Source organism: Nothoprocta perdicaria, unplaced genomic scaffold (assembly GCF_003342845.1).
Source record: "Nothoprocta perdicaria isolate Ctin4 unplaced genomic scaffold, notPer1 scaffold_247, whole genome shotgun sequence".
NCBI lineage: Eukaryota > Metazoa > Chordata > Aves > Tinamiformes > Tinamidae > Nothoprocta > Nothoprocta perdicaria.
Genome location: NW_020455474.1, coordinates 992,151 through 1,014,172, shown reverse-complemented (window position 1 = coordinate 1,014,172; position 22,022 = coordinate 992,151). Strand labels below are relative to the sequence as shown.

Genomic DNA, 22,022 nt, shown 5'->3' with positions numbered 1-22,022 from the left:
CAAGGAGGGACTCGAAGACACATTTCTACCTCTCCAGATGGCAGGAGAGCTTTCATGTAGGTTATGGTACACATGAATAAATAAGGTTACCTCTTTGGGCTAAGGCTACCAAACAGCACATTGTTTGCAAAGGAGGTCCTTCTAGGAGGAACTGTGAATGAAGTGCTTGCGTTTCTAAGGGTAACAAAATACAAATAAGGCTTATGTATACATTCACTTTAGTTGCTCCTGAAAGGCTCGATGAATTTAGGAGGAAAGAAGCATGACAATCTTAAATCTAACCTGGCACCTGTWCAATCGGTGAGGCTTTCAAAGAACCCAAGCTGAGGTTCAAGTTACCTGTCTCTATAAACCTGACCATCTATAAATCTGATCTAGACCTATAGTCTGGAGTTAAGTAGTTTTTGCATTTCTTGTCCTTCAACGGTGTTATAGCTGGAGCAGAAAACAGTTTCAACAACAGTACTGTTAAAATAGACCAAAAGCAGAAAGAAGAGAAATTCTGTTCTACTGGAAACACATTATATGTGTAATAAACTCCCCCCCAAAACCAACAGACCTCAGAAAAGTGAATTGATGACATACAGCTAATTAGATAAGCTGTAACTCAGTTTATTTACTTTTCCCATTCAAGTTGAACCTGGGATACTGTATTTCACATGGCTTTTACTGTCTCTTTCAATAAATAAGCCACAAAGGGCATACAAAATTCTTATATTTAGGAAAAACATACGTTCTTAAGAWCTTTCAGAGAACTAACAACTGTGTACAGTAGTGGATAGAATTACAGTAACAAATGTAACACTGAGGTTCTATACAGTTCTAGTTACATATACTTTACAAAGTCTAGTATTTAACTGCCCTTGGAAAAATACTTACATTGAAGTCCTATAGCAACACACATCTATCTCTCTCCATTTGAGAAACCCTCACCAGTATCATAGTGTGTTTGTGTAATTTTGTTTGACTTTGAGTTCTGAACCAAGTCCATTAACAGAACCATTTTGTTATCTATATGTGTCTGAAGACTCTGGATTTGGCGATCAATATAGTCCATTAGTTTTTTCTCCATCAGATCCATATTTTTTGAGATGATCTTTTCCAAATAGGAACAAATAGGTTGTTGTTCCACTCTGTGAAAAGAGCAAATACAAGAATAAGTATAACTTGTTTCTGACTTGGGGATTAGAAAAAAGTGACTAGAAGTATTTTTAGGTTTTCAGCACAAGTAGAATTCCCAACCTGTCACTTTTTAAATCGTAGAAAATTAAGATACACACTAGGACAGTCATCTTCATTCAACTCTGTATTCAGAAAGTCTTAATTATGTATTAAAAGACTCATACATACATAACAGGATATGCAGAGTTCATATTTTGTCAGCGGAACAGGCATTATTCTTTTAATGCGTTTCAGTAATTATAATATTATGCAATTCTATCTTTTGCATCTGCATTTCTTTTTTAAGTGTACTATACTCTCCCAAGTGATGGAGATATCCAGGCTTAGAATCCTGCTACGCTCCTGAATCTCATGTGTCTTTSTACAGTTCTTTAGGTATCAAACTGTACGCACTACTACTATTATTCCTGCAACAGCAAAAAAAAAAAGAAGGTCAGGAAAGACTGATGGGATGAGATACACTGAGAACAGCAGATGGATGACAGTACATAATGTAAAAAAAATAAGACGACAGTTTAGGAGGCAGAAATAACCAGAGAAAGAAGGCAASAGCAGGAAGTAGACAGACAATATATATAATAACGCAGAAAGACCACACTTTTTATTTTTTTGAAACCAAAGATATGAAATATAGAAAAAAAGACAGTTACATAACTGTGTAAGATTCCATTTTTAAAGCTTCAAGCAGTTCATCTGAAAAAAATCAACTAAAATACACTTGTCACCACACAGCCTCCAAAACCATGTTTTAAGATTTGTTTTTGCCTCTTTTTTTTTTTTTTTAACTTTGTCAATCAGTATGAACCACTAGGTGTTGGATAAATGTATCAAACATAACTCACCCAACACTCTGAATACTTTCTTCTTTAGTCGCAACACTTTTCTCATAGCGTCTATTTCCATCTTTTAGCCGAAGATGATTTACTTGACGACACAAATTTTGAAGATAAGGAAGAAGGTCCCCGGGATTTGTTATATTTGGATTTTCACTTGTTTGCTGCTGCATAAGCAAAGATTTCATTATTTTAAAATCATTTYTAGGGTCCAACATATTTTGCTGAGCAGCAACTCTTCCAGGATCAGAACTGTTCTCTCTTTTAGGTATCTGTGTGTTTTGGTTGAGACTTGTKTTTAAGTCTTCATACAGTGCTTCACTTGATGAACAGTTTGTATCAGGCAAAGGTTCAGCAGATGGCAGATCTAGTGATGTCTGAACAGCTGCACCATGCAAACCATCTACTTGATGTTCATCTTCGAAGTGAGAATTTTTCTCAAAGATCCTGTTAAGTTTGTCTCCAAGAGGTAAACTATTCTGATGAAAATAATAAAAAAGTATATGTCATACTTCCATATAAAATATACTGCAACTTTTGTAATAATACATCCTTTATATCTCTTCGTAGTATTTTTAATGTTCTACTAAGTACAAATTCCTACTAATCTGTAAGTTCTACTAAGTCAGTTCTACTAATGTAAAGACTTTTAAAGTAGTTGTCAATTACATTTTTAGGGAAATGCACAGAAATGTTCTGTTTGCACACGTTATTGCATTACTTTTAACCTTGTGAGTCTTTAAACAGCTTTTCTGAGTTCAATTGTGAAACAGGTCTTTATTATGCTATGGACCTAAGACTGATGATYTTCTACATCAGATGGATAAAGGATTCTGTTAAAATACTCTGCTTTGCAGGACTAAGATCTAAATGAAATAAACATTAAGAATTTTTTTCCTTTAGACGAAGATGATGGATTTTTAAAAGAGACAGAAGAGACAGACAGACAAATCACCCCATCCACCTACACCCCAAGCACAACAGGAAATGTAGCCATGATCCTGCACTGACAACCGAAACAAAGAGAAGGGAAAGCTGGGGAGGCAGGAACGCAGAGTGACAGCAAAGTTTAAGATGGTGATGAACGAAGGTGCAAAACTCTTAACTAAAGGGTTGATCCATGTATAGCAATTCCCTTGGGCAAGCAATCATCACCCATACTCACATCTTTAAGCTTGGCAAYATCAAAACCAGGATTTAAACGACAGAAAGGTTGGGTTAGAAATATTTTTGTCAACATACCAGCTTAGAACATATTTAACTGTTATAGAAGGTAAGGTCTCACAGTGGTACTGTTCACAYTTAGGGAGCAGCATAATGACTTACTTTCTGCTGAAATCGGACCATGTCCATGAGCTGCTGAGCACCTGGAGACAGCTTTGACCCCATGGACTCCATTATAGTTTGCACTCTGTTTAGATCTATGCTGGCTCCTAGTGAAGGAAAATCAGTTGCTAGTTTTGCAGACACTGTTTTCACTTCTACTRTTATTTTACTGATGAGTACTCTTTGTTTCTCATCAATGGAGAGCAGCTATTGGGGAAAAAAACGTATGAGACGATACATTACTTTGGGAATCTTTAAAAAAAAAATCTTTTTGGGGGAAATTAAGATAATTTTACCTTGTCATTATTCTTAGAAATCTGACTAGAACAGAAGGTGCATGCCACCAAGGATAAATTAAGTGTTGATGCTCCAAACAYTTAAGAAAAGTGGTAGCCGTATAGATTTTTATTAGGTTATTTAACTGCACAGCTATTAGTGAATGTACTATTTTCAAGTTCTGATTACATATCAAYTGTTAATAATTTATMATKTATGTATTTTTTTCACTAACAGGATATTGTTTGCATATATATGTATTAGGTCTTCTTAAAAAAAGACATGTGCGATATGAATTTAAAAGAGCTGTGCTATCAAGGTTATAGATCATTTAGGTGATTTTAACTAATTATGTGAAAGAACTATCGTATAAAAACATGAGTAATTTGACCAGCAACAGCAGAAGAGAACTTCAATCACACAAGCGATTAAAAAGACAACAAAAGGTTAAACAATTCCACAGAAATCCCTACCTTAATTCTACAGGAGGTTGCAGGGCATTCCAGCTTGACATACTTCCTGTATAAAGTAACCTTTTCAGTTTCGCTAGGAGAGTAAAATAAGCAATCTGTGACATCGTTATACACAGCACTTTTTGCTCTGCTATTTGTTGCAGATTTGAAAAACATTACTAATTACGAAATGTCAAGTAAGAAACAAAATTAAACATGAGAGCATACGCAATATGGCTTTTGTGCTTTCTGTTTCCAGGCTTATATTACTGAATCTCATTAAAGGTTTAAAAAAAAAAAAAAGGATTTTCACACACGCTCACATTATCTCCCACAGCAAGCAGCTTTCCAACCTGAGCCCATTSCTCACACACCCACCTGCGAGCCCAAAGCCGGCTCTTTTTACACGCACCACAAGGRGAAAACAGGTCCCTGAGAGCCCCCCACTCACACCACACGGGCCCCACGCGGGGCTCCCCGCACGCACACGGGCCCCACGCGTCCCGCGGGGCTCCCGCTCGCCGCCTCCGCGCGGTTCGGCCGCCGCGGGCCGATCCTCACCCTGGCGGGCGCGCGGCGCGGCGGGCCCGCCCGCGCCCGGTGCCGCAGTACTCCTCGCCCGCGTAGAGCTCCATGTGGCGCGCCGCGCTCACCACGGCCACGGCCGCCACCTCCTCGCCGCCCGCCGGCTCGCAGCGCAGCCGCAGCTCGCAGGCCGCCTCGCCCTCCTCCTCCTCCGCCGCGCCGCGGGGCCGCTCCGCCAACGCCAACGCCTCCTCCTCGTCGTCGTCGCTGTCGCTGCTGCACGGGGAGCGCCACGGGCGCGTTACCCGCCCGCCCGCGAGCGCGGCCCGCAGCCCGGCCCGCCGCGCCGCGCCTCACCTCTCGTCGGCGGCGCCGTGGAGCCGCACGCGCAGCGCGCGGGACAGGCCGCCCGGCGGCGCGCAGGGCCACGAGCAGCCCGCCAGCACCCGCGACGGGCAGCTCGCCATGGCGGGGCCGGGACCGGACCGGACCGGACCGGACCAAACCGAACCGAACCGAACGCGGCGGCGACGCCACCAACCGTCACGCGCCGCCCTCCCGGCCGGGCCTCGGCGGAGCGGCGCGAGGCGCATGCGCGAGGCGGGACCGGGCGGGGCTGCGAGCAGGCGGGCGGGGCTACGCGCAGGCGGGCGGGGCTACGCGCAGGAGGGCGGAGCTACGCGCAGGAGGGCGGGGCTACGCGCAGGCGGGCGGGGCGGCCCCCGAGAGGCGGCTGTGGCGGGAAGTGACGGGAGGGTTAGTGGCGGTTGAGGGGGGAAGAATCCAAAACATTGACTATAGATAAAAGTAGCGTGAAACCATGCAAAAGAATGTTGAAAGCCAATGTGTTTTAGTTAAAAAGCAGCAGGTGTGTGGCGTGGTTCGCCTGCTGTTGCTGTTGGCGGGCGTAGCGCGGGGCCGGCGCTCCGGCGGGGTTCTGCCCCTCCAAGAGTGTAAATTCCGCCTCTGGGGACAGGGATCAGCTTGGATGGGCTAATGGTCTCCGAAAAAATGCGGTTATAGACGTTGGTGCGATTTCTGTATTTTCATATATATATATATATATAATGTGCTTTTTTGCATCTCTGAAATAAAGATGAAAAGCAAAACAGAAAGCTGGAATTACAGAGAACAGGTGTTTTGGGTTTTTTTGGAGGGGGCATAGATATTGTTATTGAACTGGAGGCAATCACTATCAATAAATTTTACGTTACTGGTATCAATATTTTATGTTTCTGATCCCATATGACCTTGCTGCATTAACAGTGTCAGTCTTTAGATTAAACCAGTTAGTTCCTGCCATGATTTAAGAATGTGCTGCATTTGCGGGGCGAGAGCGTGAGCTTTTTTCCTCTTTCATTTACTTATTTATTTATTCCTTTAAGCTGTCTAACCAGTTTGGGGTTTTTATTGGTCTTTTTTTTTTTTTTTTCCCACCGAGCTCAAAGGGTGAAACTTCCCTTCCCTTTCCCGGGCAGGTCTCGCAGGGTTTTCCCTGTTGGCCTCCGGAGCCGGCTCTTCTGGTTACCCGGCACAGGGAACGCGGAGCCGCGCGTCCCGTTCGCTCCGACACCCCCAGAGTCGCTCCAGGAAATCCAGGCATGTTAAAATGCAGCCTGGTTTTGTTGGCTTTGGGGCTGGCTCTAACTTTTAGGATARAAGGTAAGTTTTTAGTTTTTGTTATGGAGAAAGGGTTACGCTACTGAGGAGCCTGGGGGAAAGGGTTTGGTCTGCTTTAATGCAAGGGAAATTACCTCTCCTTACAGCACTGGGACTTATCTCCCWTCTAGTTCATTCCCATTCATTTGCCTTCAGCAGCTAGATTTGCATCAATTGCAAGACCTCCACTTTTTGTTGGAAAGTGGCATGTTTAGAACCCGCTCTACAGGCCGTTTCCCCTGCTGCTAGGGCTGCTTTTCCCCTGCTAATGCAATATTTGCACTGCTTTTGGAAACCAGAGTGCTTTCTTTGATTTAGTTAATAACTTCAGATCSTACGAGGATAAAAAGCAAAGAAAAAAGTAAACATTAGGAGCTAGTRCTGTTTGCTAATGCAACATAAACATCTTCATTGTAATGTCAGTCTTTAGTGTTAAATATATAGTTAACGTACTGTATTTGCTTTTAAAAATCCTGGTTTTATCCAATAGATAGAGATTGGCCTTACAAACAATACTGGGGAATCTCAATGGGAAGTTTGGAAGGTRTCCTCCTGCTTATCTGCAATTTCTGTCACAGAAATGGGCTTTGCATTCGAAAAGAAAGGAAATCTTYTTGGTTCTGTATCAAAAGGACAATTTAAGAAGCAGGAACCACCACTTTGGTTGTTAAAATTGATGCCACTGGCCCTTAATGCCCCGGTGATTTTCTAATGATTTAAAAAAGAGTGTGGGCAAATTACAAAAWTAATAATCCAAGTTAACTTGGATTAACTTCAAACACAGTAAAAACATACAGCATTTCTGCAGAGAATGAGACCACACRTACTTAGTATAAACACTGAGAAATACTTTAACACTGAGGAGTACTTTGGTCACCAATGAAAACATCACTTTCTGTGACTTTACCAGCATAATCCAAGAGAGAGGAGATCGAATTRAGTGCGGGCAGTTGGGTCTAATACTGGTGAAATTACTCCTTTTTGGTCTATGGTTTGATCCAAATCACCTTTCAGGGGCCACCAGTTTGCAGATACCAGTCTGATGTATTATCCTTTTTGATTCTTCATAAATTTCAAACTTTATTTTTAGGTGCTTCTTCTGAGCAGACATCCAGCTTTTCTACACCAGAAATAATTGTTCCTCAAAGTCTGACAAGCAGAGAGAACCCTGAGCCACTTTTTCATGAGGTTTGTTGTTGTACATACATTTTTCATCAATGTTGTTCTATATCATACACACAAGATGCACAAAACTCACTGTACAAAACTCACTGGACTCTCAGTACCTTTCAACCTTCTAACCTCTAGGCAGCCTATAAGGCACAAGGGGCAAGGAACATAGGACATATTGCCATTTCCTCCAAAGCTAATTAGATACTGCCTTCAAGCTTGAACTAAGAGCCAGCCCTATCTGTTCCTTACACATTGTACATGGTCTTTGGATAAACACTGGATTTCACTTTCTAGCACGTAAAGGGCTGGTACTTGCTTTGAACAAGGGGCCCCATACAATAGCACRGATAGAATGAGTTGAGAGAGGAAGATTGAAGCCTTTAGTTTTGCTAATTTACCTTTGTGCCTCAGATACAGAGCTCAATTACTGAAATAACTGATAATGAAGTAGTCACCTTTGTACATAGTGGTTATCAAAAAAAGAATGTGTGAGTCGTTCATCCGGCTGCTGCTGATTTGCACAAGGAGTGTCACAGGACATTATGTGGCAATTTCACAGCATGGCTCACCTATGCCCTGCCTGGGAACTGAATCAGACTCCCTTTATCCACACTGTAAATACTTCCTCTCCCTTAGTTTCATCTATTCCCAAGTCTCTAAAACCATGGCATGGTCATATAGATGTAGCTTTCCTAATACACCTTTTTCTTTTGTTCTTTCAGATGCATTATTTCTTTCATTTTTCCTGTTGACTCTGCATACCCTGTGCATTCCCTCTATACATCTTTAATGTTAGACACATTTTTTTTTTGTGGAGTTTATTTACCTTTTTGTTTGTCTTTACAGGGAATTTTAGAGCTTAAATAAAATATAAAATTTCAATTGGAAAGAATGCAAAGTGTGCAACTGAAACTTTGAAATACAAAAAGTGTGAGGTTTAGCGATGTGTGTTTTTTGAACCAGGTTTAAAACATACACATCTCCATTGTCAAAGAAAATATAGAACTCATAYGCCCAGGTAGAAAATCACCTTATTAAGTGATATTTTTGTTCTATTTTCAGGAGCATTCAGATGACAAACTCTCATATTCAGTGAAAACCAGAAATGGAACATACCACTTAAAACTAAAGAAAAATAAGTATGTGATACATTGAACCTAATGAATCATTCTAGTTTGGGATTTAGTTTGATACAGACAAATACTTTTATACTCAAAAAATGCTTGGAAKAAACCTGTTAACTTTCAGCTTGTAGTAATGCAAAAAAACAGTGATTAATAACGGCTGTACTATGCAAATAGAAAGATTTTTTGAAAAAAAAATTGCATTTTATCTTAATATCTTACTGTCACCACAAGATAGTGGATTTTGGAAAATCATTGGGAAAACTTAGAATTTAATTTAACATTAGCTTATCATTAACTGGGATGGGGAGTTTTAGATATGTTGTAACTTGAAGAAACTTGTTTATTTTTGTTGTTCCTCATTTCTGAGTCCAGATCCTGATAAAACATACCCTGGTCAAATCCTACTGCATAGGTACCTAYGTTAAAATATTTTAAAATAGCCTATTTTCCAAATGGTGTATCTCATTTTTAAGCTATTTTGTTTCATGCCCTTGGAATTTAACAATAATTTAGCAAAGGAGTGCTACTAATAGAATGTAGTCSTTATGATTCTTGATTTATATCTTGCTTTATACTCTGGTAAAAGACTGGGCTTATTTTTGTTTGCAGAGAGCTTGTTAGTGAAGACTTTAGAGTATATACATATGGGAAAAATGGGAAACTGGAGACTACACAATCAAAAATCAAGGTATTGTATCTAATAAAGTTCCCTGTTTGAGTTTCCTCAACCCTAGGAAACCAGATTTTATACATTGAATGTCATATTAACAATTTGTTAGAAACGAGGATTACAAAAAGATGTATATGTATCTAAATGCATTTGCAAAGCAAAAACCATTATGCAACCATTCACTCTGAATGTCTTCRTGTCTGTATGATAGAGCAGTGAAAACTGATTACGTTTTTGGCAGCAGAAGGGAGAGTATAACTGATGCACATAAAGTATCTAGGGAAGAAAAAAAAATGCGGAAAAGAGGTCGGTTCTAATATTTGTGACATTTGTGTTTAAAAAGAATTGCTGATGCAAAATATAATGCCCTATGAGGGTCTATTGGTTCCAAGATGTGAAAGGAGACTTGAGAAATTTTTGCCAAGATTGGAGTTGAGCTGCGTGGTTATGTTGCCATTGCATCGTGTACAGTTCAAGTACAGTGGTAACACCAAAGCTCCATAGTTTCGAGGCTCTGGATCAAGGAAGCCTTAAGCAGGCTTTTACTTTTAATTTCAACATAAGCATGTGAGCCCTGTAAAACTTACTGGGTGCTTCAAGACTGAGAAAGCTTTTTTTGGTGTAATTAATTTAAGGTTTTCTTGCATTTCAGGCACACTGTTATTATCATGGCACTGTTGAAGGAGTTGCTGATTCAGTGCTTGCTCTTAGCACATGTGATGGCCTTAGGTACTACCATTTCCTTTTTACTTTAAGATAATTAATTGTGCAGTACCACAGTAAAAACATTAAAAGGCAGTTGCTGTCATTATTCATCAAACAGCAGGAAAAAAATAATGTTCTAGATTATACAGATATTATTGATGGGCTGCATTTAGAATTTAGCTTTCAGAGCAATGGGAATGTTTCAAATGCAACATTTATGTTAATCTGAGATAAATAAAAGAGCCAAATTAAATTATAAAGGGTGGCGATGTTCTCCCAGCTTCTCCCAGTGGAGTCTCCCATGTGAGTTGACAAAAAGCAATGGGAAACACAGCGAGCTGTGCGGGCATCGTGAGCGCCCACCCGCTGGGCGAGGGCTCTGCTTGGTGGTTGGATCTCCTTTTGGACGAGCAGGAGGAGTCAAACGTGAAAATACACCTAAATATCCTTTCTGTAGAGCATTGAAGTGAGATGCCAGTCAATAAATAGAGCCATTTCATGGCAAACAATCAGCAGACTGGTGTTTCAGTTAACATTTGACCTCACTAAACAGAACAGAAATGTCATTTCAGGTGTTCTGCAAATTTATGCAGACTCAACTCCTTCAGGTGCCTCGAACACCTGGTCTTGAGGATTTTCTTTCACAAAGTAGTAACTAGAGAATTTTGTTTTTATAGTTTAACATTCTGGAAAACAAGATCATAGCTTCAGAAAGATTCTCTTACAGCAAATGAAGCAGGTGTTCCAGCGTCATGGACAAATGCAAAATCATTTTACTTGGCTGCACGAAGTAGTGCAATACTGCTGTTCCCCTCATAAACACCCTGGTGATTTTAGCCTCTCTTTCCATCTATATTAAAGGCATCTTTTTCAGAAAAGCTAGATTACTTTAGCTACATGGAGCTTCAAGTGAGACTAGAGAAAAGGACCAAAATAGTTCCTTTGCTTCAGCCCTGTATCTGCAATCCAGTCTTTTCAATTTAATAATGATTAGACTTCTTGAGGAGCCACACACTTGTGTATGATTATTTTCAAAAAGTTCTTTTTTTTTTTTTTTTGTCTTTTGAGGTACTGTTGTGCATTTGAATTTAGCTCCCATACYAAGATAATTTATTTTAAGGTGGTAATTTATTCTGGTGGCACGAAGAGTCCTAGTTCCTAAATATTCATCTTTCATTCACTCGGTCACAACTGTGACACATTTCATTCTTTTGTGATTCCTAGAGGAATGCTCTACATTGATGGCAAGTGGTACGGAATGGAGCCACTCAACACGTCCAGCACTTTTGAACACCTTTTTTACCAGTTAGAAGATGTGCATCRTGCCCCTTTGCGCTGCGGTGTGCTGAATGACAGTCTGCATCACACAACGACATCTGTGAAGCATTCTGTGAAATACGCGTTTCTATCAAACAGTACCTCCAGTGGGGAAAAGCTTTTGAGGGTAAATACAGTTCTGCTTCGCTCTCAAGGACTGTGATCAACCCCCTTTCCTCACATTGTTCCAGTAACCAGACACATATTGGTATTTATGTGGAAATCTAACACAAATTGATTTTGGGGGCCGCATTGAAAAATGGACTGATGTGCTATAGATAGAAGAAACAGAAATCATGAGAAAAATAAATTTAAAAAGTATAACTTACTAGTCATTTTTAACTTATCATTCTTTCTGTTTACAGAAGAAGCGTGCTGTCCTGCCACAGAAAAGCTATGTGGAATTGTTTGTGGTTGTGGATAACAACAGGGTAATTGTTTCATCCGATGTTAAATACATTTTATTAAATTATTAAAATTTTTCACTGACATCTTCATGTGGTATTTTACAGTTTTTGATGAAGAAATCTGACTCTGCTGAAGTGCAAAAGGAGGTAGTTGAGCTGATAAATTATGTTGATGGGGTAGGTGAGTTCAGTCATTCAGTGGTTTCTGTTTTAACAGTTTACAAAAGTATTAATACAGTAAATAGTACTATTACGTTCTGAAACTGTATTTGGTGGTTACTTATCAATGTTTAATATAGTTAAAGAATGTAATGAATATATGCACAAGGCTTGCATCTCACTGCTTGCCTACAGCTCTGCGGGCTGGTTTTAAACCATTTCTTTATGATCCCAGACTTTGGCTGCACCAGGAACCTAAGGTCTCCAGTACATGTTWTATTTCCAAGATGCCTCTTTCTCTTGATTGTAGTTATTTATTATTTCTCTTAAGCAACATATCAGAACTGTGAAGAATTCCTTATGTTGATTTCTGATCATCTCTTCACAATTCCTCCTCRAGACAGTTGCCTAAGGGAATGGATGAACAGGGTTATTTCAACCTCTCATACCTGAAAGTTATATTTAAGTGCTTCAGTGAAGTCGATGGCCTTCAGTCACATATTCTTTCCTTGTGTAAAACTAAGTATTAATTATTGAAATAAAGTTATGTTTCCATTGTTCAGACTAATGTTTATTAGGAGGTATTGATGCAGTCTTTTAGAATTCAGCTGAACCACACTGATAGATAGTAATTATCATTGTGTATTTCCAGATGTATAGTGCTTTAAACATCCAGATTGTTTTGGTTGGCTTAGAGATCTGGTCAGATACAAACCACATATCTGTAATGGATGGCTCAGCAGGGGATGTGCTGAGCAGATTTGTTTCCTGGAGACAAAAAGATCTTCTTAAACGATCAAGAAACGACGCTAGCCATCTCATAATGTAAGTTTTGGTTCAGTGCAAAAACATTTCCCTCTCTCAATATTGTTTCTGTATATGATTTTGTTTTTGTATATGTATGAAAATACAACKGCAGCAAAGTTGATTCATCTTCTGAACTCTTTAAAACAGGGGAAAAAAAAATACTTCTGGAATGAATTCCTTATTCTCAATCAACTCACTGAAATAGCAGATTTATGTGATCGTGGCTTTCAAGAAGTGCTCTGCAGCTGTTTATGATTAGTAGCAGTGACACCTTGATCTAGAGAAAAAAAATATCTTGGCTCCAGGAAGACTAAATTTTGTCTTGCAGTTATCTGTGTTTCTCAGCAGAAATTACAAACTCTCAGATCCTATTTTAATAACACCTTCAAACTGCTTTTCTTGCAGAGGGAGAAGCGCTTACAATGGAGCCATTGGAATGGCTTTTGTAGGCACCGTCTGTTCACAAGTCCAGGGAGGGTCAATAAGCACTGTAAGTAAAGAACTTTATGATTTACATAAGAAGCTACACAGGAATAGCTTATTTATCCCTTATATAATATATATATAGTGCTGCTATACAGAGAGGTCTCACAGTTGAACATTTTCTTCTATACATTCACACTACCCAAAGTTGTGTGTCTGTTGCCACTGCTGACTTTGCCTTCAGATTATGTTCATAGGTAATGCACATTTTGTTGACATCTTTCGACAAGTCACGCAGGACTGAGAGTGACTTGGGATGGTACAGTTTCTTTAACTGGGTTTCCTATGTATAGATTTGTATTTATTATTATACTTACATGAAAAATAAATGTATGTCACAGTTTCTCTGTTCTTCACATTCCAGTTTGCTTGACTAATTTGGTCCTGAAAGCATTCTTTGRTGACCTTATCTTAATTCATTTAACTTAAGATTCTATTGGAAAAGCCCATACTCCTAACCTTAAGGTTCCTAAGCACAGTATTTCTCAGATATGAATGCGGCCACAACGTAACATATTTTTTGACTCTTTTTGTGGATAGAGAATGAACGTGTATAGCACATGAAATGTGCTAAGCTCCCAAGTGCCCAGAATTCTCCCCAGCAGGGCTGTGAATGGGGAAATATTCTACATTTGGCAAAATCAAGCAGAAGCGGCTTTTCCTGTCCTTCAGCCTTGAGGGCAGAACCGGTATCTTCTGCAGTTCTTTATCATATGGATGCCATAGTAGCAAGAACAGTCTCAGAGCCAGATTCTGTCCTTTGTGTTTACTATGTTTATCTCTGAAGATTTTGCTGAAATCAATGACATTACTGATTACGTGTGGTATTCAGAATATAATCCTGACAGAAAGAACAGGAAGAGTGGCATAAAGAACAGAAAGACTGGCCCTAAAAGCAAAATAACAATTTGTTTGGTCTTTCTGCTTCTTTCTTTGCAATACTAGATTCTGTCTTCCTAGCTTCCTYGAGACTTGAGGCTTGAATAAATCATTAAGTAGAAACATAGTGATTCTTTTAGTTTCATAAATATTTTTTAACACTGATTCTCTTTATTAGTTTAATCATAACAATGTGTTAGGTCATGCTACAGTAGTTGCACATGAATTGGGCCATAATCTTGGAATGAAACATGATGACAAAAGATGTCCTGCATCCTACATTATGAACAGCATAGATAAGTAAGGTTTCCTTTTATCTTATTTTAATCATTTTTATTTATATGTGGTGACTAGGTCTTATGATCTGTAAAACTCCCCTGAAAATTAAAGACCTTTTGTGAATGGAGAGTTTGTTTGAGAAGTTTAATCATAAAGATATATCCAATGACTTAGAACTTGATGTCATTTTAATGTGTTTGAAACATTACCTGTTTTCTGATCTGTCGATTCTTTTATTTATAGCATGTGAAAAGGTTAATTAGATCTTGGATTGTGTTTCTTAATGTTAGTGCATTGCTGAGAATGCTCTGCATATACTCTGCATATATATACATATGCAGCATATATATATATATATAGATATAGATATAGATATAGATATAGATATAGATATAGATATAGATATAGATATAGATATATATAGGCTGTGTTTCTTTCAGTTCATTTGTCCTTTGGCTTTTCTTTAAGAGAAAAAGACCAGATTATTTTATCTGTTTCCACTTGTATTAATAAAGCACAATAACCAAACCCTGGACCAAACTATTGGGGAAAGACACATTCCTGAGGTCCTAGGCATTCCAAATTAAAGTGGTACATTTTCCTGGAAAATACATTTTAATCACATTTTAATTTTGGGACTTAATTCAAACCACAGATTTTTGAGGCCTATTTCAAATAGGTCATCAGAATAGATATTCCAGTGGGCTCTTGCTTCTGAAAGTGTATCTACATTTGTTAAATATGGTATCTTTTAAGTTCAAGGATTGCCATCCTCTAATACAAGCAAAAGTAAAAACAATCTCTCTGGTGATCTCTAACATTAAATAACATAGACTGAATGATACTAAAGGATTTGGCTTGCATTGCTTTTTGTAAGAAAAGTATTTATATAAAAATAACATCATGTTTTTCAGTGGCTCCAGGAATTTCAGCAGCTGTAGTGCAGATGATTTTGAGAATCTTATTCTACATGGAGGAGGAAACTGCCTCAGAAATCCCCCCAAAACAAGTAATATTTACAAAGAACCTGTCTGTGGTAATAACGTGTTAGACAGCAATGAGGAATGCGACTGCGGCAGACCACAGGTACAGTGAAGTTCTGCTGGATGCTTGTTCTTGTCCAGGCCTTTGGCACATCTTATTTCTATTTATATGTGGGAAATTTTCCTTGTAAGTTTACATTGTTGCAAACAGCATGAAGATAAATTTTAGAAAATATCTAAAATCATACTTTGATTTTGATGTGAACTTAGCTAAGGGCTACTGAACTTCACAGAACTTTGAACCAATGACTGAGTAAGCCATATATTTCAGTGCAAAAAGTGAAAGACAATCTTTTTTGATTTTTTTGTCTATTTTGTTTGCTTTTGGTTTTCTTTTTCTTTTTTTGTGCTGCTTTTTGCATCATAGATCTGTTATATAGAAGGAAATATTAAATTACTTAGCACTTAATGGATTCCTAACTGTAACTTCCRAACTTAGAACAAAACAAAGCCACCTTTGTTAGTGAAATTCACATCGTCTCAATGCCTRTCTCTCAAATGGGGTGTTTCACTCTTTCTTTAGGAAACAGAAATTTCTCAGACCATGAGCAAATCAGAAGGCTGTTAATAAACCCAGATTCCATTGTRCAGGTCTTCTAACTCATGAAAAGATACCAACACTTTCCTACATCCAACTATAAGTGCAGAGGAAAAAGAAAACGGGAGGAGAGATAGGAAATGTTTCTTGGAAATAAGAGTGTCTGTTTCTTCTGGTGTCCATTTAGAATATAATTTTCTTCTATATGCCTATAATTTTCTCCTGTACGACCCTTTTGATGGTCACAGCCATCAAAACACAAGTTTTTCTGGGGACTTGTAGTGCAAAAACACAGCCAAACTGTGTGCTGGAGTCCATGAGAACAGAAGAGGATCAGCCTCAGAATATTGATGAGAGAGGATGTATTTAATGGTTTTGATTTACCCACGCTCTACTTTGCTGATGTGCTTCCCAAATCCCCAGCTGTACAGGGAAGTAAAACCACTGTATCCCCCTGTTTGTGGCTGTGCTTTAGGAATGTACAAACCCCTGCTGTGATGCTGCAACCTGCAAACTCACCTCTGGATCACAGTGTGCTCAAGGGCTGTGCTGTGAAAATTGCAAGGTAGGCTGTGTTGTATTAAGATACATTGATAATAATTACTAGTTTGKTTTTTTTAACATAAAACAGTGGTTTTAAATGTGTTTACATGTAAAACATTGTGTTTAATTATTTATGGGTACTAATATTTACTGTAGTATCTCTTGACATGTTTTCACGTGATCAAGCCTGCACTGCACAGCAGAGATCATGTAAGCAGGGCATTCGGGTCTAATCACTCTTGGCCAGTGACTTGGAAACCAGATGTCACCTCTGTGTCATCGCTCAGAGCTATCTCAATAGCAGAGATCTCCATCAAGAAGCCTAAGCTCCTCCACAGCCTAGAACAGTTGCCTGCTTTATTAATTTGTGCTTGTATATGTGTTTTTATACATACACTACCACCATATGAAATTGAGGGAAATTTTGGACATTTATTGGGTCTGAAGATCTCTTTGGTCTTCCCTAAAATCCTAAATGCTTCCCAGTTGTCACGTTTCTAACATGTTTTAGGTTAGAATTTCTGCTGTGCAAAATAAGTCTCTGTTTCTAGTTTAAAGTGGCAGGAGCAGAATGCAGGTCCAAAAGGGATTTCTGTGACCTCCCCGAGTACTGCAACGGAAGCAATGCCTACTGCCCAGAAGATGTTTATATCATGAATGGTTACCCATGTAACAACCAGAAAGAGTACTGCTACTATGGAGTGTGCCAAAGTTTTGATTCACAATGTGAATCCATATATGGAAAAGGTATTTTTTTTTAATTTTATATGTAAGAACTCCTGATAGACATTTCAGATTCTTATCTTTCTTGTATTTCTGAGACATTGTGATGGCTTACTGACATTTTCTGTTATTCATACAGGGGCTCGCAAAGCGCCTGATGTGTGCTTTGAAAAAGCCAATATTAAAGGAGATAGATTTGGAAACTGTGGAATGACAGGTGGAGTATACAAGAAATGCCCTGTTCAGTAAGTCACCAGTAAATAAAGGCTAAGCCTAAAACCTTTAATGTGGAAAATTCATCTTGTTGCAAACATGAGATTTAAGAAAAGAATGTTTGCTTGAAATGCAAGCTGAGAGGTTCCACTGGGCAGTGTGTTTGCACTGCTCGTGTTTCTTTGTGTCACCTTTCTCTGAGTGTCACTCGTTCATTACAGACACAGTCTGTGTGGCAAGATCCAGTGCACTTCTGTGAGCCTTCAAAACCTCCCTGCTTGGAGTGTTGTCAACAATGCGTCCGGGGTTTTGTGCTGGTCTTCTGACTTCGACTTCGGATCAGATGTCCCTGATCCTGCCCAAGTTCAYGAGGGAACAGCCTGCGGAGAAGAGAAGGTAAGGAAAAGCACGGCAGTGCTACGGAATGTRTTCCAACAGCTGGGAGGTTCTCCCTAACTTTGTAAGTGTTAAGTTGTATGATACATTTTTTTTTGTATTACTGTATTGTGTGTAATGCATCCTGAACACTTTTCCCAGGCTTGTGTCAATTTTGAATGTGTTAACGCGAGTTTCCTGGGCTACAGCTGTGACGTGAAGCAGAAGTGTAATGATAATGGGGTGAGTAGAGGGTGTTTTCATGCTGTTTGTGGAAGACAGTGATAGGTGCAAAATCCCCACATAAAACCAAAGAGCAGAGAGTGACTTTGCTTTTTTTTTTCCCTCATCTTTATTAAAAGTGAAGTCCTTTTTTTTAATCTTTGTGTCATTTATATACTGTAAACCTCTTAGCACTAAAAGACATTTTCTTMTTCATTTTTCAAAGGAATCTTTTTTATATATATTTCTGAGTTGCCCAAATATAAACGGAGAATACTCTTTTGAAAAGGACTTTGATTTAGATCTATCAAAAATTAAAATGGGTTGTAAAACTGAGCAGCTATTATTCAAGCTGTTTCAGGCAAATGCAACTGTACTTTATCACAGGCAAATAATAATAATAGGATTAAATGCTATGGACATGTGGCATCAGTGTCTAACTCATAGTGATTTGGGATGTTACCGAGGGGAAGAGCGTGTTCCCAAACAGTTCTTCTTTCTCTGTGAAATACTTGTTTCTACAAACAGTTCTTAATGTGGAAATCCAAGGATACCTTGGAGGGTGGAAGTGGCCACTTGCCAAAAAACAAAAACAAAAACAAAAAAAACCTCTTCGGCCTTTTGTCATTCTGTCGCTGCTTGGCTATTCGGTGTTGTCCTGACTGCAGGTGTGTAACAACAACGGGAACTGTCACTGCAGCTACGGATGGGCACCCCCGTTCTGCAACCAGCCGGGCTACGGCGGCAGCATCGACAGCGGCCCGGCTCACATAGGTGGGATCCTCTAATAAAATAACCTACTATACACGTTTTTGCAGGGCTTTTCTGTTTGCTTTGTTTTGTTTTTTTAAGAGAGATTTTTTCTACTTCATGGGATGCTCCGTCATGGGCTGACTAGCAGAGTAAACAGATTATCTGATGTGTAGGTCTGCAGACCTCAGTTCAAGAGAGAATCAGACCTATTTTGTATAATGTATAAAAACCTATACATTAATGTTTACAATTACTGCTACAGATTTTAACTATGCATTATGACCAAAAAAAAAGATGTCAGGTAGCAAGATTGTAGCTGGAGAATAAATCAGCAGCCCTTGTGTACTGAAAGAGTCTCACTGAGATCCTCTGAGGAATTAAGGAGGAGATCCAAAAAATTGCTTCACTTATCTAAAATAGTAAAACATTTAGAAATTTGACTAAGGAAAAAAAGAGTAAATTTTTGCTGGGCTTTGGACTGAGAGACCATGAAACCTCTTTTCCCTCTGTTTGTTTGCAAACAAATTTCATCTGTAACTTTGCGAAGTAGAAGACAACTCATATTTTTATCAAATTTTATCAAATTTGTATTTGGGGAAAGGCAAATGCACTGTTTTTTAATCTGTTCATAACTTCAGCAGAGAAAGGTCATGCAAATCAGGTGTGTGTAAGCATACCCAAAATGATTTAGATTTCTTCACAAAATATGTGAAAAAAGGAAGATTGTGCAATGATGGGTAAGGAAGGAAAAGGAACTTGYGGTCACATCAGGGCAAAACCTCCTCTGATCAAGAGCATTTTGTAAAACTCTGGAGCTACTAATTTTCATCTGTAGTAATTTGAAGATCGGGGGTTTTACAACAGAAAGGTGTTTCTTTAGCAGCAAAATGTTTTAATGAGAAGATGATTTCACACAATTTCAATTTTTTTTTTTCTAGATACATCCCTTCGAGATGGCCTGCTTGTGTTTTTCTTCCTTGTGCTGCCAATCCTGGTCGTTATCGTGGTAGCAGTCATTAAGCGGGATGCAATAAAAAGAAGGTTTTGCAGGAAAAGAAGACGACAACGCAGGTATTGCTTTATTACAGATGGGTATTTCAGSACTTGAGAGCCTGCTCAAAATTAACTCCAAAGCRAAGTATGCTCTGAATTAGCTCCACACATTATATATATAAAGAATATTGTACCTACTACAAGCCCGCCTTGCTGCTAGTAGTGTAGGTAATAGTGGTAATCCAGATGTTTCAGCTGTGAAATCTCAAATGTATTTTTTTTTGTCCTAAAACATATTGCACTTTCCTAGTTGTTTTTCATAAACTGTGTTGGATGGGCACACGGGAGTAGAATATTGAAATTAGTTGTCAAGCCCAGAAAACAGACAGGTTAGAGTCTACATCTTTAAGCCTAATCCCTTCAGAAGCATTGCTTCCCTGAACATAATTAAGTCAAGTTGTGATTTTCATGATGATTTTTATTTCAGGGATAACAATGTGCAGCAACCAAAACAAAATAATGCAACAACTCAGAATACAAGGAATAATGAGGTAAGACAGATACATATCTGCATTATTTAGAGTATTTTACAGTGTGTTCTAATATAGTTACTGATGACTTTGTGATTTGTTTTTGATATACTAATACCATCATAGTCTCCAAGTATTTAAAAGAATTTATAATGTGTTGGGCAAGACTTCTGTTTTGGTGGATGGGCCTTGGGTTTTGTGGGATGGAACAGGCTCCTACTCAGCAGAGCAGCCAAAGCAACTTTGCAGCTGGACTCTGCCTCTTGCCATGAGAGAAGCTGCCACCTCAGACCATGGATTTAGTTCTAAAATAAAATACAAATAGGAAAACAAAAGCTGTGAGAGGGTACAAAGAACATCACCATATGCGAAAGAAAGCTCTGAAATRCCATTAGCTTAAGAGTCTTCAAATTAAAAAGTATTCCCAAAAATTATTCACAGAATTAAATATTCTGTGAATATTTAATTAAAATACTTAGTAAGAACAGTTCATATAGAGACTTGCAAAACTTGCTAACTCTTTTCTCTGTGGTACCTTTTCCAGGCTACAACATCAAGTCCTGATTTTTTTACCATATCACATTTTCCTAATCCAAGGTTTGTGGTTTTTAATTGCTTCTGAATGTCTGCTGTGTATGCATTACTGTATTTTTACCAGTTTTATATTATATTTTTACATTACTGGGTTTTTCAGACAGCATCATGAGATAAAAGAGCAGTTTCCAGTGTATGTAGCTGCAGGGCAGCTGATCCAGCCTTGCTTTAGAAATGGCAGGTCTGCTCCAAGCCATCCAGTAGAGGGTCTTTGTCCATATTTTCTATTTATAGGCAATTAAAATGCACGAAAGAGAAATTCTGTTTTACTGCTTGTGTAGAAACCAGCATAACAGGGCATGTAAATGCTACCAAAGCAGTGTATGCACAATGTTTGCAAAAGGGTGGTTAAGTATCAGATGAGAAAAATGTTGGCAAGGTGGACTTTCTAGCTGCAGTTGTCTTAAGTCTCGCAATACTTCACAAAATGTTTTTTTTTCCCCACACTTTAGGCAGCCAATACAAACCCATTTTCCTGCAGTTCCTTCAAGACCCAACAGCTCTACACCAGCTGTCTGAATGTTTCTTGAAAGCCCTCCCAATTACAGACCACTAACTGATCTGAAAAAATAGGTGAAAGGTAAAAAATTATGGAATGCTCTAGTAATTGTTTTCCTATCACAATATGAAGATTTGAGTCTGTCAGTGACTTTCTTATGCAATGAAAACACTTTCTGAAAACCTTATGCCACTGGAAAAGACTTGATGTTCAAAGTCACCCAAGATTTCACAATATCCCATTGTTTTGCTAAGAACTGCTGGTGATCTTTTTGTCTCACCTACCTCACTTTTTTTTTCCACTGTTGAAAAACATCTCTTAAGAAATTATCTGTTGTTAAGTGAAAAAATAAATCTGTTTTTCAAGTTCTAAGTGTGACCATTAGGAAGTGGCACTGATTTAAAAGAAAATGTATGAGATAAGATGGTTCTTTGAAACCACAACCTATTATGAAGACTGAAAACTGCTTGGAAGCAACAAGATTGCTGCAGAGAATCCTTCCTCGTATGTGGTGGCCACTGATACAACTGGAGGAAATGGCCACAAACTGAAGCACCGAAAGTTCCACAGGAACTTAAGGAAAAATTTCTTGACAATGAGTGACAGAGCCTGGCACAGGCTGCCCAGAGAGGCTGTGGAGTCTCCTTCTCTGGAGGTCTTCAAACCTCTCTTGGACACAGCCTGTGCCCTGTGCCCTAGGTGACCCTGCGTGTGCAGGGGTTGGACTAGATGATCTC

At 38.8% G+C, this 22,022-nt stretch overlaps 2 protein-coding genes across 2 annotated transcripts; one reads left to right on the top strand and one right to left on the bottom strand.

The window, feature by feature from the left end:
* Positions 1 to 634: 634 nt before the first annotated feature.
* CUNH10orf88 (chromosome unknown C10orf88 homolog) lies at positions 635 to 4,704 on the bottom strand. The gene is made up of 5 exons (XM_026039959.1): positions 4,631 to 4,704; positions 4,091 to 4,163; positions 3,342 to 3,548; positions 2,025 to 2,494; positions 635 to 1,133 (listed from the first exon to the last, which is right to left on the bottom strand). Exons 1-5 carry the CDS (start codon positions 4,702 to 4,704, stop codon positions 905 to 907), a joined length of 1,053 nt encoding a protein of 350 aa, XP_025895744.1. The 3' UTR covers positions 635 to 904.
* On the top strand, positions 4,703 to 21,305 carry LOC112947818 (disintegrin and metalloproteinase domain-containing protein 9-like). Its single transcript, XM_026039958.1, has 22 exons — positions 4,703 to 5,300; positions 7,344 to 7,441; positions 8,489 to 8,565; positions 9,163 to 9,241; positions 9,876 to 9,952; positions 11,153 to 11,372; positions 11,611 to 11,676; positions 11,758 to 11,829; positions 12,464 to 12,636; positions 13,024 to 13,108; positions 14,159 to 14,280; positions 15,174 to 15,345; positions 16,316 to 16,405; positions 16,935 to 17,130; positions 17,246 to 17,351; positions 17,541 to 17,715; positions 17,857 to 17,937; positions 18,585 to 18,690; positions 19,608 to 19,740; positions 20,150 to 20,213; positions 20,737 to 20,789; positions 21,239 to 21,305. Exons 1-22 carry the CDS (start codon positions 4,703 to 4,705, stop codon positions 21,303 to 21,305), a joined length of 2,910 nt encoding a protein of 969 aa, XP_025895743.1.
* The last annotated feature ends 717 nt before the right edge of the window (positions 21,306 to 22,022 follow it).